General features: G+C 57.1%; 6 protein-coding genes across 6 annotated transcripts; 4 read left to right on the plus strand and 2 right to left on the minus strand.

Annotated features, from left to right (window-relative positions):
* Positions 1 to 295: 295 nt before the first annotated feature.
* WHR41_04206 (uncharacterized protein) lies at positions 296 to 1,070 on the plus strand (the record flags this gene model as incomplete). The annotated part of the gene is made up of 3 exons (XM_069372812.1): positions 296 to 519; positions 580 to 993; positions 1,049 to 1,070. 3 exons carry the CDS (start codon positions 296 to 298, stop codon positions 1,068 to 1,070), a joined length of 660 nt encoding a protein of 219 aa, XP_069230157.1.
* A 2,616-nt stretch (positions 1,071 to 3,686) lies between these two features.
* Positions 3,687 to 4,349, minus strand: WHR41_04207 (mitochondrial 37S ribosomal protein uS11m; the record flags this gene model as incomplete). Its single annotated transcript, XM_069372813.1, has 1 exon — positions 3,687 to 4,349. One exon carries the CDS (start codon positions 4,347 to 4,349, stop codon positions 3,687 to 3,689), a length of 663 nt encoding a protein of 220 aa, XP_069230158.1.
* Positions 4,350 to 4,717: 368 nt separating this feature from the next.
* Positions 4,718 to 6,445, plus strand: WHR41_04208 (uncharacterized protein; the record flags this gene model as incomplete). Its single annotated transcript, XM_069372814.1, has 1 exon — positions 4,718 to 6,445. One exon carries the CDS (start codon positions 4,718 to 4,720, stop codon positions 6,443 to 6,445), a length of 1,728 nt encoding a protein of 575 aa, XP_069230149.1.
* Positions 6,446 to 7,362: 917 nt separating this feature from the next.
* On the minus strand, positions 7,363 to 8,308 carry WHR41_04209 (uncharacterized protein). The gene is made up of 3 exons (XM_069372815.1): positions 8,183 to 8,308; positions 7,964 to 8,130; positions 7,363 to 7,904 (listed from the first exon to the last, which is right to left on the minus strand). Exons 1-3 carry the CDS (start codon positions 8,210 to 8,212, stop codon positions 7,742 to 7,744), a joined length of 360 nt encoding a protein of 119 aa, XP_069230150.1. The 5' UTR covers positions 8,213 to 8,308; the 3' UTR covers positions 7,363 to 7,741.
* Positions 8,309 to 8,370: 62 nt separating this feature from the next.
* On the plus strand, positions 8,371 to 9,865 carry WHR41_04210 (uncharacterized protein). The gene is made up of 2 exons (XM_069372816.1): positions 8,371 to 9,526; positions 9,602 to 9,865. The coding sequence occupies exons 1-2, from the start codon at positions 8,708 to 8,710 to the stop codon at positions 9,755 to 9,757; spliced, it is 975 nt and encodes a 324-aa protein (XP_069230018.1). The 5' UTR covers positions 8,371 to 8,707; the 3' UTR covers positions 9,758 to 9,865.
* A 2,671-nt stretch (positions 9,866 to 12,536) lies between these two features.
* Positions 12,537 to 15,596, plus strand: WHR41_04211 (uncharacterized protein; the record flags this gene model as incomplete). The annotated part of the gene is made up of 3 exons (XM_069372817.1): positions 12,537 to 13,102; positions 13,163 to 13,302; positions 13,357 to 15,596. The coding sequence occupies exons 1-3, from the start codon at positions 12,825 to 12,827 to the stop codon at positions 15,594 to 15,596; spliced, it is 2,658 nt and encodes an 885-aa protein (XP_069230017.1). The 5' UTR covers positions 12,537 to 12,824.
* Positions 15,597 to 15,894: the final 298 nt, after the last annotated feature.

Here is a 15,894-nt window from a genome sequence, read left to right on the forward strand (position 1 = left end):
TTAAGCCTTCTCTCAAAACCTCTTCCCTCAGCCTTCTCCTTCAGCTCTCTCCTTCAGCAATCTCTCTTCGCAACGACAACAAACGATCGCAGTACAAGCGCCAGCTGAGAATAATACTACGCCTCCAGATCTTTCGATTCGCGAAGCTATGGCGAGTCGCGCCGGGAATATATACTCGAACATCTACATCTCGGGCAGCAGCCGAGTCCATCAGGGCAACGTGTACAACCAACATAGCCCTTCGCCCGATGAGAAGGCTTTTGGCTCTGTTATCGAGAGCCTCAGCTATGATGGGATGAACGATCGCAGAGATCGTCTCAACAGTGCCGAGCGAGGGACCTTTGATTGGGCGCTTGCCGAAGGAGATGTTGAAGTTGTCGCTCACCGTGACATAGTTTTTGGTCGAGCATACACTCAGACCACAAAGATCGATGTGAGCTTCACTCAATGGCTGGAAGGGGAAGCCGAGGGACTCTTCTGCTTCATGGGAAAGCCGGGCTCAGGAAAGTCCACGCTCATGTATGTGCAATTCCAACCACATTGCGATGCATTCTGCGCTTACCCGATTGCATGATGTAGGAAGTACATCGCAACCAACCCAAAGGTCGACCAAGCTTTGGACTCATGGGCGAAAGGCAAACCTCCGATCCGTGCCGAACACTTCTTCTGGATCTTGGGAGGCCCCGTGCAGAAAAGCCGCGAAGGTCTTCTGAGACATCTTCTCCACTCCGCTTTGCTTTCATTACCACCATGTGCAGACGGCGAAGACTTGGAGCTGGCAAAACGCATATGCGGGACACGACGACTGTCGAGTAACTTTCAGCGCGCATGGACATACGATGAGCTGTTTGAAATGCTTTCCCGACTTACTGCCCTCCCTGATGCCAAATTCTTCTTCCTCATCGATGCTTTGGATGAATGCGAACCGCAAGATCGATTAGGAGAGCTCGCTGATGAAGTGATAAGAATCTCGCAGCTGCCAGATGTCAAGCTGTGCGTCTCCTGCCGGCCCTGGAGTGTGTTCGAACAGAGATTTAACGAGGCTCAGGTGCTCCACCTGGACCGACTGACGTACACGGATATGGAAATTTACATTCGAGGTCGTCTGACTAGTATCGGAGGCGACCACGAGCTCTGTTCGGAGATTCGAACCTTTCCTACGACAAAGAGGGCAACTGAGTTCGTCATCAAAATCGCGCGGGCTGCTAAGGGCGTCTTTCTTTGGGTAGAACTTGCAGTCAAGGCTCTCGCCAGCGAGCTGCGTAAGAATACATGTGACGACTTCAAAGAGCTCGAAAGAGTTCTCGATGAATTTCCAGTGGGGCTTGATGAGTATTTTCAAAATCTGATCTTCGACCGAATCACGAAGACCCGACGGAACGTTTCGGATACAGCGGCCGCTCTCATGCTTGCTTTGAAAATTGTGGAATCTACTCACCGTGAGCATGTGGCCTACGGTCTGCCCAGCCCACATTCGTTCCTCAACTTCTGGCTATTGAGTCGTGGATATCTTGAGCCTGGTCTATCTTGGACCAATCTCGAGAACAAGTGGTACTCTCCTGAGGATGCCAGACGGATGGTAAGACAAACAACAAACTTCCTCGAAGAAACCTGTAAAGATCTGTTGGTGGTAGTCCCAAACAGCGAGTCAGAGATCAAATGGGACGTCGACTTCTTCCACCGCACTGTGGCTGACTTTCTATTCGATGATCGCGTCAAACTCATTCTGGAGCAACAATCGCCGGATCATTTCAGCTACGAGCTTTTCCTCATAGACCTAGGGAAGTTGCGCTGCATGTGTCTTTTTCGTAATGTAAGCGAGAGCTGTGACATTGCAGAAGATTGTTTGGTAAAAATCGTCGATTGGTCAAAAACTGTTTCACGGCGCGATAAAGACTGGCTTCTATCGTGCGAGGCGCTGATGATAGAACGTCACCGAAAGTGGTGCGATTGTTTGGTGCATCTCACGGAGCTTCTGGAGCGACGTCTCGACGACTGTGCTGCTCTTGGATTGACCAAATACTTGCGGGAAATCATAGACACATGGCCTCATTTGGCCCTTCAAGTGTCCCTGTATGACCTTCTCAGTGGATACCTTGCGTTTGCTACCACAGTGCCGCATGTCGCATGCCACAGTCAACTTTCGCTTCACGGCTTGCGGACGATCTCCAGCGCAAAGACAGGTATGCTGTCAGGTCGAGGAAAATCGGTTGATTTACAGGGTTTCCTCACTGCGTCTTTCAACGATCCATTCGCCCCTAAATCCGATAATTGCCACACTAGACTCCTCACTCGTCTCCTCGACTCTGGAGCAAATCCAAACCAGCAAATCACTGAGCCCGACTCCAACCTTGACCTATTAGTAGGGATTTGTGAGGCCTCGATGTGGCAAGCCTGGTTGGGTGCTGTGTACCGGGAACTTGAGCAACATGAAGCAGCAGACGCATGCAAGCAACCGAATGGGTCTCGGAGGCTCACGAGGGACATCAAGCGGGTAGTCAGCGATGCCGTTATCGTCCTTCTACGACACGGGGCAGATCCTCTTTGCACAATATGCGTATCGAATCACTACAAGGTGCCGAAGTGCCAGCTGGTGTCTTTAGAGAGCATTCTTGACTTCATCACACCGTGCGATATTTTGGAACGCGTACAGAGTTTGCGAATAATGCAGGCGCTACGTTTGGACCACCACGCCCAGCATCGCGAGTTGATCCTGAGAGCTATGAGAGCTTGGAAAATAACAGAACGGGAAGTGTACAGGCGCGGAGAAGACCTGCACGATTTGCCTCGAACTGAACTTGACCAATTCATCATGCAAGTCTTCACGAACGCAAAACATAGGTTTTGCAGCGCATGCAAAGAACTAAGTTCGTGGAGGGATTTTGCGATGGCTGCATGTCTCGACTGTGCCGGGCATTACCATCTGTGCAACCAATGCATGATGAGTAGCTATCCTGATGGTCTGGATCACGAGGGATTGAGCACACAGGTTGTTCATGGGGACAATCTATCGGAAGGGCCCCATACATATGTTTGCTTCGAGGCTCATTTCCACCGAGGAATGTTCGGGAATCGTTTGCAACTGGTGTCACACGGCGAGAGGAGCGTCACATCAGTGATGGAAGACTGGTATGCCCGGAATACAAATGATGCAGATGCCGCGCTCGACTAGCAGGAAACGCAACCCGCACATGAAGGCAACAGATTAACGGTCAAGTTCAGCTTCGAAAATAGGAGAAGCAGGTCCAAGCAGAAAAAGACGCTGGCCGCATGGAAGATCCAGATATGTAGTTTCCTGAGTGAGGTCCCTGAATGGCTGATCAGTAGCCTCGAAGTTTCACTGCCATTCGATCTATTTCAAGACGAATTGTCCTATATTGTTACAGATACGGTGCATCTTGCCGCTCGATTCCCCATCCTGGCGGAACGAGGCCCACCAGTTCGAGCGTACAAGCACTACTTTGACGCCCAGTTCCAAGCGCTTAGGAAAACATTGCCTCAAAGGGCGCCCGCTGTCCCTTAGAATTTAGTCCCGACGTACTCGAACACAATAGTATAGCCACATCGAAGACTGCCAAGAGTTCTTCCTCCATCTAGTTATCTCGACGCTGACGCGGCTGAAACGGTCTGAGGATGCTTCGCGCCTCCAACAAGCGTAAGTTGACTCTTTCTCATCCACAGACGCTTTAACCCAATCTTCTGGGCCTCGGGCTCCTGGTACCACCAATCTTGAGCCTCGTCGCATCGACGACTGCAGTGATCTTCTTCCTGATAATCCTGCCCTCCGCGCCTAGCAGCGCCTTCGTCACCGCCTCCCTGCCCGCGCCGAACCCCCGAATCACCACCTCCAGGCCCTGGATGTCCCGCAGCATACCCTTCTCTTTCATCGTCTTGAGCGTGAACGCCGTCAGCTGGTATGCGGCGTCGTAGCTGCCGCGGCCCGCTTTGCGGAACCCAATGTTGCCCGCGGACAAGGACAGCAGCACGTCGACCATCTTCTTCTGCTCGGCGGCGCTGGCGTTGATGGAAGAGATGCCGGACGAGGGCGTTTGTGCGGCGGATTTGGGCGGTTGCACGAGGGTCAGGTGCGTGTTGTGCTTCGTTGTCAGGACGTGCAGACGGTGCGATTTCTGATCCAGCCTGGCGTCAAGGTTCTCGCTCGCTCGGTCGTTGTACAGTAATGACGTGGGGCTGTTAAGGATGTCTGTGATCTGGTTCAGGCTTCCGTCTTCGGCTTTCCTGCCGACTGATGTGCTGAAAGGACGCTGGAAGGTGGAGGGTTTGAGGCGTAGGCGGCATGATTGGCAGACGGAGGAGGCGAAGGAGCGCAGTGCGAATGTGGACGCCATGGCGGGCGGATGGGTGATGATCGCGCAGTTGGGCGCGCGATGATGCAGCAGGTAGTTGTGTGTGTCCGCGAAATAATTGCCCCGTCGCCCTATCTGCGCCGCCGTGCTGGTTCGTAGAAAGTGAGCGTCGTCTTGAGTCGGCCGCGGACGTTCTCGGGGGTGCCTGCGGCCAGCCAAGGCCAGCCCGACTTTCGGGGACAAGCTTTCATCTTCTTCGCGGAGAGGCAAGTCAAGTCATCGACATTCAACTGCTGCCACGTTCGACCGCAAGGCGACGACAACTCCACACACAGCAACCCGAACATCTCACTTCCATCTCCGCCGCCGTCGCCGGCTGCTTCACACCCTGCACGCCGCTTCCGCATAGCATGAGCACGACCCAGCTCCGCTCCCTCTCCGCGAGGGTAGGCGGCGGCGCTCCCCGGAGCCTGCAGCCCTCACAGCACACCCTCTCCTACGGCCGGACAGCGGCGTACAGGCGGGCGGCCTCGGGCCTCAGAGAGTACAGCGAGGCCTCGTTACGGCAACGGCAGCATGGCTCTCCCATCAACCTCCCCGCGATTGCGCTGCGCTCACATTTCCTTCCGACGTCAATACAGCCCGCGTCCGTTGGCGCGGTGAGGCATGTCTCATTCAAGGAGATGAGGGAGCAGCGCGCTCGCGAGAAGGCGGCCGCTGAAGGCAAGAAGGCCCCTGAGGCGGCTAAGGCGGAGCCCGAGCCTGAGCCGGAGGCCGCGAAGCAGTCTTCCGCTGCGGATGATGCTGCTGAAGCGGCGTTCGCTAAGGCGAAGGCCGAGAGCGAGGCACAGTGGGAGCGCGAGGAGAAGCAGAGGAAGAAGGCTGAGGAAGAGGAGGCCGCTGAAGGCGAGGAGGGCGAGGACAAGGAGAAGAAGGGCAAGAAGAAGGATGACGCCGCACCTCCGCCCCACGGCGACAAGACTCCCTGGCAAGTGTTCATGGAGACGCTGAACACCGAGTTCAAGTCCAGCAAGGAGTGGAACGAGGGCACCAAGGAGCTGTCCGGAAGCATCCACGACTTCCAGCAGAACCCCAACGTCCAGCGCGCGAAGTCTGCTTACACAAAAGCCGCTGAGACGGCTTCTTCCACTACCGGCAAGGTATTCCTGGGCACTGCAGGCGCTATTGGAAAGGGTGCTGCGTGGACTTGGGATACTAGCCTCATGAAGGGCGTGCGTTACGGCGCTGCCGCTGTTGGATCCGGCGTGGAGAAGGTCACACGGCCCGTTCGCCAGACCGAGGCTTACAAGAGTGTCAAGGAGACCATCGACGATGGTTCCTCGCAGCGCTATGGTGGCTGGACAGAACGTGAGGAGCGCAGGAAGAAGCGTGAGGAGGACATCGCTCGTCGTGAGGCATCTGGTGAGCTCAAGAAGCCCGAGGTCTTCGAGGAGGACCCCAACGCCGGCACCAACGTCACCCTTCACAAAGACTCCGCCTGGAAGCAATCGTGGCAGAACTTCCGCGACTCTTCCCCGCTCATGCAGCGCGTCTTCGGCCTGAAGAGCGTCTACAACGAGTCCGAGAACCCCCTCATCAGCACCGCGCGCGGCATCTCCGACCGCGTCGCCAGCTTCTTCGCCGAGAACGAGACCGCCCAGGTCATCAAGAAGTTCCGCGAGATGGACCCCAGCTTCCAGCTCGAGCCCTTCCTCAACGAAATGCGCACCTACATCTTGCCCGAGGTCCTTGAGGCCTACGTCAAGGGCGACGTCGAGGTCCTCAAGACCTGGCTGTCCGCCGCCCAGTTCCAGGTCTACTCCGCCCTCATGCACCAGTACACCAGCGCCGGCCTGCAATCCGACGGCCGCATCCTTGACATTCGTAACGTCGACATTCTCTCCGCCCGCATGCTCGACCCCGGTGAGATTCCGGTTTTCGTCCTCATGTGCCGCACGCAGGAGGTGCACGTCTACAAGAACAAGAAGACTGGCCAGCTCGCTGCCGGCATGGAGGACAAGGTCCAGCAGGTCACTTACGCCATTGGTGTGACCAGGATTCCTGAGGATGTTGCCAACCCCGAGACTAGGGGCTGGAAGTTCATCGAGCTGCAGAAGAGTGCCAGGGACTACATGTAAGCTGTCCTAGGATTAGGGGACGTGATGCTCTTCGCTCGCCCTGTCGAGTCTCATCACCCGCAATTAGCTCACGAGCGTCGAGACCGAGGGCAACTCCGGAGACGAGGAGAGAAAGAGAGCAGGAAGGTACGCCCCGCGCGCGCACTTCGCATGGCATGGCATCTGCGTTTTGTATTACGCTACAGCATGGCGTGGAGGGCGTCCGGCGTTTCACGCGGTGTTTCTCACCGCCTGGGGAGGAAAATGCTGACTTGTACCAACAACCCCACCTTGAAGGTCCATGATGGGGACTCCACTCTTGTAAGATACGTGTATGGATGAGGGAAGGAAGATGAGGAGAGGGGGAAAAGGCGTACCTTCGAAGCCGCTTTTTTTTCGAGCTTCCGAGGATGGCCGCTTACTGTATTTATTCATCGAAATCAAAAATGACGATTCCAGATCTTAGTATCTTTCGGGGAGCTTCCAGTGAGGCTGAAGAGTATCAGCAACACCTGTGCCTGAGCATTTGAAGATGTGTTTACAGGGTGACGGATGCATATTGTTGTGCATTGTCCCCAATATCTCTCGGAACTGCGAGGAGCCGGTAGGTACAGAAACGTTACAAAACTACCGTATATCAAAATCTGGTCGATTAGCTCAGTTGGTTAGAGCGTGGTGCTAATAACGCCAAGGTCGCGAGTTCGACCCTCGTATTGACCATTTCTTTTGTTTTTTGGTCCCCAACCGATCCAGATCTTGCTTTTGGAGCACGAGGGCATCATGGCTGCTTTTTTTCGTGGCACAAATAGTGCCAGGTCGTACTGGAATGGGCAAGATGTCTCATGGCTCGTGTCAAGGGCGGCAAGACATCAATCGAAACTTCCTGCCCATCCCGAACATTTTCACTGAGGGGCTTAGTGATGGGCCGACTGCGACAGTGTAGGGGTGAAATGTTTTCTCATCAGATTCTCGTACGGCCGTACACGACTGGCTGCCAGAGCCATAGACCTACGCTTGTTTTGTAGCCACTCCATACCGAGAGCATGTCGACCTTTCCAACCATACGCTAACCCGTGGGATTAAGTCTTTTGCAGAAGGCCACCGGGCGCCTATACTTCCCGTGCCCCCATGAGAATCCTCTTGCGCACTCTCATTCCACAGGATCCAATGAAGGGTTTCGGGATGCCTTAGAGTCCCACCTCAAAAGAGGTATCACTCCGCCGTCTTCTCTGCCTTCACCTGTAGCCATCATTCCCCCGGAACCTCTCTGTCTCGACAATGCTCGGCAGCAGTCGTTTGCCATCGCACATTCGCCATTCAACCTCCCCTCTTGAACAGGGCCTCCATGTGCTCCTGGCTGTTCTTCAAGGTTTGTTCGAGGTAATTTTCCTTCTTCTTCAGATTGTCGATCTCCTTCACTACCGCTTCGGCATCTTTCGCTTGATCGGACTTCACGTCCTGAGTCGTCGTGTTCACAAACCTGGCGCAAAAGGTCAGCTTCCCGGATGACTGGACGAGGATCGGCAGCACGGCGCGCACATCTTTCCGACGCCATTGTAGACTTTCGTGTCTTTGGGCAGAGCGTCGATTTCAGCGGTGGAAAGCTCGAGCATGCGCTTCTTGCGGGCTTGCGAGGCCAGCTGCTGGCGCACGAGGACGAGCTGCTGCTGGGAGAAGGTGGCTTTGGCGTCGATTTCTTGCAGCAGCTGGGTGGGAAGGTCAGCATTGATTGATGTATTGGTAATTGCATGCACACACCTGCTGCAGCTTCTCGTTAGGGATCGCCATGGTAGTCGCAAAGGCGCGGTGGTATTCCCCTTCGTCTGGCTATGGCCAAGCTCTCACACTCGAGTGTCACATGTCTGGCGTCTGGCGAGGGACCTGGCTGCGGCCCCACCTGCGGCTCTGCGGTGCGGGCAGCAGCGAGGTGACGCAGCTTGCAGCCGCACACGAGAAACGCCGTCCGGCAACGTGGGCGCGGGCGGATGCTGCAGTGGCCTGCTGATCGAAGACGGCAACGCACTGTTTGCTCGACTGCTGACTCCTGCAGCAACCGGCCGTCAAACAAGTGGCAGCATGGCATCGCAGCGCCCGCGGATGTGGGCGGACTAGTACGCACGGCTGCCTATCTCTAGCGCAGCGAGCACGTTCGCAGCAACACTTCTTGAACGTTGCGCCTCTCGCCGAGGCGTCTTACCTGCAGGCGCCGCCGTCAGAGACCAACGTCGCTTGTATTGTACGTACCTCTGTCGCTAAGGCCAGAGGCTCAACAGAGCAACGACAATGGCCTTCAAGCTCCCGAGCATACCCTACCCGCCGGCGCGCAACGATGGCTACTGGGCACCCATCACCTCGACGCTGGACTGGTGCGAGGAAAACTACTACGCGACGCCCTACTCCGCCGAGATCGTCAACACGCTGACGAACCTGCTGTTCATCTACCTCGCCTACAGAGGCATCGCCAACTGCCTCGCGCATGGCCACGACCGCATCTTCCTCATCACCTTCGTCGGCTACCTGCTCGTCGGCTCCGGCAGCTTTCTCTTCCACACCACCCTCAAATACCCCATGCAGCTCGTCGACGAGCTCTCCATGATCTACACCACCTGCCTCATGTTCTGGGCCACGTTCGAGCACAAGCGCTCGCCCCCCGTCCCGCTCCTCCTCGGCCTCGCCATGACGGGCCTTGCCCTCTTCATCACCGCCTACTACCACTACCTCCAGGACCCGACTTTCCACCAGAACGCCTACGCCATCCTCACCGCCATCGTCCTCCTGCGCTCCATGTACATCATGGAGGTCAGCATCAGGCCCTACTACCGCGAGCGGCGCGAGAAGAGATCGGGCACCATGGGCGGCGCGCCGACTCTCGCGGACAAGGCGGAGCAGCAGCGGAAGGACGACCGCGACCGCGAGATTCTGAGGCAGATGTGGTGGATGATCGGCACGGGGCTGACGGTTTTCTTGGGCGGGTTCGCGGTCTGGAATCTGGATAATGCGTATTGTTCGCAACTGAGAGTGTGGAGGCATGAGGTGGGGTTGCCTTGGGGCATTTTGCTCGAGGGCCATGGCTGGTGGCATTTGGGGACGGGAGCGGGTGCTGTAAGTTTTGCTTTTCGATTCCTGAGGGGATGTGCTGTTTTTGGTTGATTTACGAAGCTGACATCTTTCACGCAGTATTGCTACATCGTCTGGGGCATCTGGCTCCGCCACTGCCTGAACGGGCGACAGGACGAGTTCGAACTTGTGTGGCCACGTCTGTTCAGCGTGCCTGTTGTCGTTCGACGCAAAGAGGCTGTTGTTGCCAACGGCGGCATCAAGAAGACGAGATAGATAGACATGCGTGTCACTGTACTGTATTCGAGCTCCGACGATTCGGTCCAGAATCTAGATCGAGTACACATATTCTAAAACATCGCACTACTTTGAAGACGAACACAACCCATTGACCATCACTCCCTACGTGAAACACAAATTAGCTGTCAACATGCAGTCCTGCCGATCTCCTTTAGCTACTAGTGATATCAATCCTCCACTCCACACCCCGTCCGTTCTCCGCCCGCCGCGTCAACTCGGAATGAAGCTTCCGTGAGAGACGGTGTGGGAACATACATAAAGACGCACGTCCACCGACGTTGGAGCGAGGCGATAGCAAGTGCCTCGGTGACTTCACGGCGGTTGCGTCTCGCGGAGGCGGGCGGATGCTGTTACGTGCGGAAGCGGATTCGGACTACATCACTGGGTCTGTGTGTTTTTTTGACAGGCGCGAGCTGTCGCGTGCGTGGGCTGTGGCTTGTGTGGCTGTTGACGGGATGGGCGGCTACTGTACGAGAGCTCGTTTGCGAGTGAGCGAGTGGTCGGGTTTCCCGCGTGGGCCGTGTTTTGAGAGGTGGGAACGATAGGCGTGCCGATCAGGTGCGGTTGGCGGGCGTCGGTAGATGATGGGATGGGAGTGAGGGTTTGGCTAGGCAGGCAGGCAGGCTTCGCTTTGGTTACGTCCCGAACAACAGCCAGGAAATCAGCCTTCTCTTGTTGTTATGTGTATCAGGAGCATAAAGTGTCTGCTGCTCAAAAGTTGTAACAAAAATGGCAAAAGCTAAGCTTCCTCCCGTGATCGAAACAGGGACCTTAGGATGTCTTGCATGGCTGCAATCCCACGCTCTACCACTGAGCTAAAGAAGCTGCTAATTTGATAGTTGGAGAAATTTGTGTCAAAGTTATAGCTTGTGATTGTCGCCTTCCCTCAGGCTTCGGAGGTAGATTGTCCGACGGGGTGCGACCGTCCAGAGTCCCATCAAGAGTGGATTCGCCTCGCATGCAAGCGGATCTCTGCGCGCATTTCTACCACCATCCCCCCATGCACTCGATCCAACGCGCGAGTAGTCAACATAAAACCCGGCAAACATGACATCAGGAAAAACCCTTTGCCGATTTCCATCAAAGCCACCGATTTCTGGAAGACTGCCGTAAAAAATTTAAAAGCGCCTCGAAGCATTCTGCCTCTCTGCCGACTGGCAGGGAATAAGGTAAGGCAAGGCGGCAGGCGTGCAGACTCTCGCCAGCATGCATGAGCCGGGCGAACGGTGCCAATCGCCCGCAGACTCGACCCTCACACCCGTTGAGGATCACGATCCCTGCAAGGCCACGCAGCTTGGCGCTCGCTGGGAGTCTGATATAGCGAGGGGTTGCTCACGGAGAGCCTGAGGAGAGGGGAGGGGAGGGGAGGCGGCCACGCCGGCGAGGCGCAGCGTGGCAGCTTGACGCGCCAGTGCGGAGAAGATCCGCTCTTCATACCTTGTGAACGGACAAGCATGGAAAAACGCGCGCGGCGGCTCTTCCAGCCCCGTCTTTCTCCATTCTGTGGCTTGGGCTTACCCCGCCGTAGGTTTGATTGAGGGGGGACCCTTACGCGCCTTGTCGTGCAGCGTTTGTCATCGACATCCCAGGCGCTGAGCTGAGATCGCGCCCTGCGCGCGTGCAGCTGATGCGTGTTTGACGTTTGTGCGATCGAGATGGCTCGGACTTGGCTCGCTGTTTTGCGTCTGGGGTAAGGTACGGACTTGTCTCGTTCAGCCGCTGACCTTTGCATGCAGGTCGTACGGATGGATTGCGGGCGAGTGACGTTCGCTGTTCTTGCCTGCCACTCTCGCGCAACGAGTTCTGAAAGTCCATCGTGGTAGTCACAACAAGGTTTTTGCATTATTCTTGCCAATGCTCAAGCACATGCAAACGCTCGGGTACTGCGGCACAGCACACCGCCGACGTTACGGACGTGACGAAGTGAAGTCGGGCACGTCCCGCGCCCTAGCCGGGGCACGCCGAGCGAGAGCGGCGGCGGAGCACCGGATGCAGTATGGCGGGCAACTCTCTCCAGACGCCTCGTGTGAGGAAAGATCCGTGACCAGCTGCCGCCGCGTCTTCGCCTGCCCGTTTGTCACTTCAGGTGTGGGGGCGCCCACTCAAGCCCTCCTCGCCCTCCCCACACCCGTCCACAGACGGGGGGCGCAGACGCAGGGACAGCGCGCGTCGTCTCGCTTGGGTGGCTCAGGACTACCTGGTAGTGCCCACTGTGCCTTCACACGCGGAAGCTGCACGACAGACCAGGAGACTGTGCCGAGGCTGCTTGGCGCGAGCCCCGGAGCCGGTGCCTACCACGGCGCGCCGCCCGGGTGCTGCATGCGGCCTGTGCAAGGCAAGACAGCCGTGGCAGCGTGTCATGCTGTCTCTGCTGCGCCGGACGCCGGCCGAGGCCTGAAGAGCGGCGCGCGTGTGCGAGCGTGGGAGGTCGAGGAACGAGCGCTGAAACGCATCCGCACCCGCACCCACATCCGCAGGCAGGCAAGGATGGCGGGCGCCTGATATGTCATGCCCAAACTCAGGCGGCACGCGATCTGGGGGCCGCGGCGGTTGGTGACCCGCACTCGGCGCTGATGGCAGACAGGAGTGGCAAGCTCAGTCGGCTCAGCCTGGGCTGGTGACCACCGCCCACGGCGATGATGACCGGCGGCGGTGGATCGTCGTGTGGCCAGGCGCCTTGTCGCGCGGCGGGCGCCCTGCCCTGCCCATCGCACGCCCGCCCGCACGCCCTTGGTGCATGTAACGCCCTCGAGGAAAAGCGGAGATAACTCGTGCTCGAGCCACAACCGTCGCCTGCTGCTCGCTGGGGGAATAGTCTGCCCGCCGCCCTGTGGGGACCCCATGAGTGGAGTGCACTCCACGATCATCCCCGGTCTCTGATGTCGCGCACCCATTCCACCCTCTGACCCTGTCGTGCTTGTTTCTGACTTCTCACTTGCTCCTCTCTTCCTCCCTGCCAATTCCCGGAATGACCACGCTGGAGTCGAGGTAGACACTGAATATTCCCTGGACTGGATTGCATCTCCACTGTACATCACCAACCATGGATCCAATGGACTGCAACCTCTCCGACTCGTCGTCGTCGCCGCCTGCGGACACGATACATGTCCACTCCCAGAATTCGAAACGCACCGCTTCCGACGCCGGCCTCAAGTCCAATGGCATGCGGCCACCCAAAAGCGTCAAGAGAAGAGCGTCAAAGGCTTGCCAATGCTGTCGCTCACGCAAGGTCCGATGCAATGTGGTGGAACACGGAGCGCCCTGCACAAATTGCCGACTGGACGAGGTCGAATGTATTGTTTCGGAGAGCAAGCGCAAAAAGTAGGTCGCGCTTTTACAGCTACTAATCCACCAATCAAGCTTGATTCTAACAAATTCCAGGAAGTGGACGACCAACGAGACTTCGCCTGCTGCGAAGAACAACAACAACACCATCAAGCCTGCCGCTAACGTCCCAATGTCGGCGCATCCGCCTTATGAGCCTTTGAGACGGTCCAGCGAGCACGTGCCGCATTCTCTTTGTAAGTCAGCCTGTATACATATCGTGAGCCGGACCTCACTCTAACACTTTTTAGACCAAGGCCTGAAGAAAGACGTTCTTGCGAACAGCACCCCGCGCCACTCTATCAGCACGCCCAGCGTCCTCTACAACCTACAACGCCTGCAGCAACAACGAAATGGTTCGATTTCAGAGACACTCCCAGTTCTTAACAATCTGATGTCTCCAACCGCAACGCCTCCTCCCATGCTTCCCGCCTACATCAAGCCGCTTCCTGATAGATTCGGCAACGACGAGATTACATATCTGCAGAACAAGGGTGCTTTGACCATTCCTCACATCGAGCTCCGTAATGAGCTTATCCGATCTTACGCTGAGGTCATTCACCCGTACATGCCTCTGCTCGATCTGCATGATTTCGTCGCCACGGTAGATTGCAACGACGGCACAAAGCAGATAAGTCTTCTGCTTTTCCAGTCGATCATGTTTGCTGGTGTTGCGTCCGTCGACATGCGGTATCTTGAGAACGCAGGCTACACCACCCGTCGAGACGCTAGGCGCGACTTCTTCAACAAGACTCGCCTCTTGTACGATTTTGATCTCGAGGCGGACCGCATCCCGCTCATCCAGTCTTTGCTCATGATGACTTACTGGTATGAGACGCCTGACGACCAGAAGGACAGCCATCACTGGATGGGCATTGCAGTTTCGTTGGCGCAGACAATTGGTCTGCACCGCAACCCTGCCAAGTCGGCTCACATGGAGCCCTCGAAGCAGAAGCTCTGGAAGCGGATCTGGTGGTCGACTTTCATGCGTGATCGCCTCATTGCTCTCGGCATGAGGAGGCCGACCCGCATAAAGGCGGGCGACTTCGACGTGCCAATGCTGACTGTTGAAGACTTCGAGATTAAAACGCTGTCTGAAGAGGCGTCTTGCATCCCGCAAGATTGCAACCTTCTCCGCGACGTCGAGAAGCAACGTCAGCTGGCCGTGCTGTGCGTCGAGAAAGCGAAGCTGTGCGTTTGCATCAGCAGCGTGCTATCCGTGCAATACTCTGTGCTCCAGAGCACTCAGGGCGCTTCCGGGTCCGAAGAGAGCACGCGGACCACTATGACGCTGCAGCCGAAGAAGACGGATTCCGGCACCACAGAGGTACAGGCTTGCGACAAAGCGCTGCAAGAGTGGAAGGACAATTTGCCCGAGGAGGCGCACTACGTGGTTCCCATGTGGAACGACGTCGAGTCGGGAGACGGATACATGGTCCTTAACCGCTCATTGCTCCACATGATCTACTACTCGACACTGTCCGCTCTGCACCGCCCGCAAGTTCTCCCGTCGAGCGGCATGTCGCCACGCGACGCAAAGGCCGAGGTCATCGACGTCTCGCGCAAAGCTGTCCGCCTGGCTGCCAGCGAGATCACCAGCATCGCCAACACGCTCTACAACCTCGACCTCGTCCGCCTCCTCCCAACCACCGGCATCACTGTCCTCCTCCCCGCCGTGATCATCCACCTGCTGGACATCAAGGCCCCGGGTGAGGCCACCCGCCGCACAAGTCTGCAGGGCTTCTGCCAGTGCATGCAGACCATGGCCCGCCTGCGCGACATCTACGCCGCGGCAGACTACAGCACCGCATTCCTCGAGGCTGCCATCCGCAAAGCCGAAATCACCCTTCCGCAGAAATCCAACGAGGTCAAAGACACCCGCAACATCATCACTTCCACGCAGGGCCTCCTCGACGCCGGCCGCCGCATGAAACTCACCAACCCGCTTCCCCCCTCTGCCGCCCGCGGCCACCTCACCCCGCCGCCCGAAGACCGCCTCGCCATCCCCAACCCCGCGGGCGCACCCGCCCCCGCGGACCCCAACGCCCTCCCCCTCACAGACGACGACATCGCCCGCCGCCTCAACTCCTACCTCGCCTCCACCCCCCCCGACTCCGACCACCACGGCTCCGGCGCCTCAGACCACCAATTCCCCCTCTCCGCCGACCTCGACCCCCTCTCCTCCACCGGCCCCACTTTCGCAGACAGCATGGCGCTCGACGCCGCCGCCGACGAGGACGCCAAGTTCGGCCCCGGCAACCTCTTCTCCGACGGCGCCATCATGATCGGCGCGGGCGACGTCGAGCCCGACTTCGACAGCATGGTCAATCTGGACGCGCTGGGCGTGGGCTTCGGGGGAGGCGATGAGAGCGCTTATGGCGCGATGCAGGGCGAGAGCAGTGGGTTTGCCCTCGATTGGATGCAGGGGATGGGTGGCGATGGCGGGTTGGGGGCTGATGGGACGGTGGCGCTGGAGAATGTCATGATTTAGAATGGATGGGAGTTCGCTTTTTGGGAGGTTTATGTTTTTTGGGACGATTAGATGGGTTTAAGACAGGACAGCGGCAAACGCTGGGGATATGGGGGTTGGGTTTTACTTTTGCGCTTTTTTTTTGGGGTTTGTAAACGAGAATGATGAGTGCATGTGGGCTTAGGGAATTTCTCATTATTTACGCATAGATGGATGGCTTTTTGCACGCGCGATGACGCATGGTTAGATACAGAGGATTAAAATGTTATTGATTTCTTACAGACATGGTTCCTGAATGAGTACAATTGCTATTACCAAG

This window comes from Cladosporium halotolerans (assembly GCF_011745625.1).
Source record: "Cladosporium halotolerans strain TM138-S3 chromosome Unknown Sca12, whole genome shotgun sequence".
NCBI lineage: Eukaryota > Fungi > Ascomycota > Dothideomycetes > Cladosporiales > Cladosporiaceae > Cladosporium > Cladosporium halotolerans.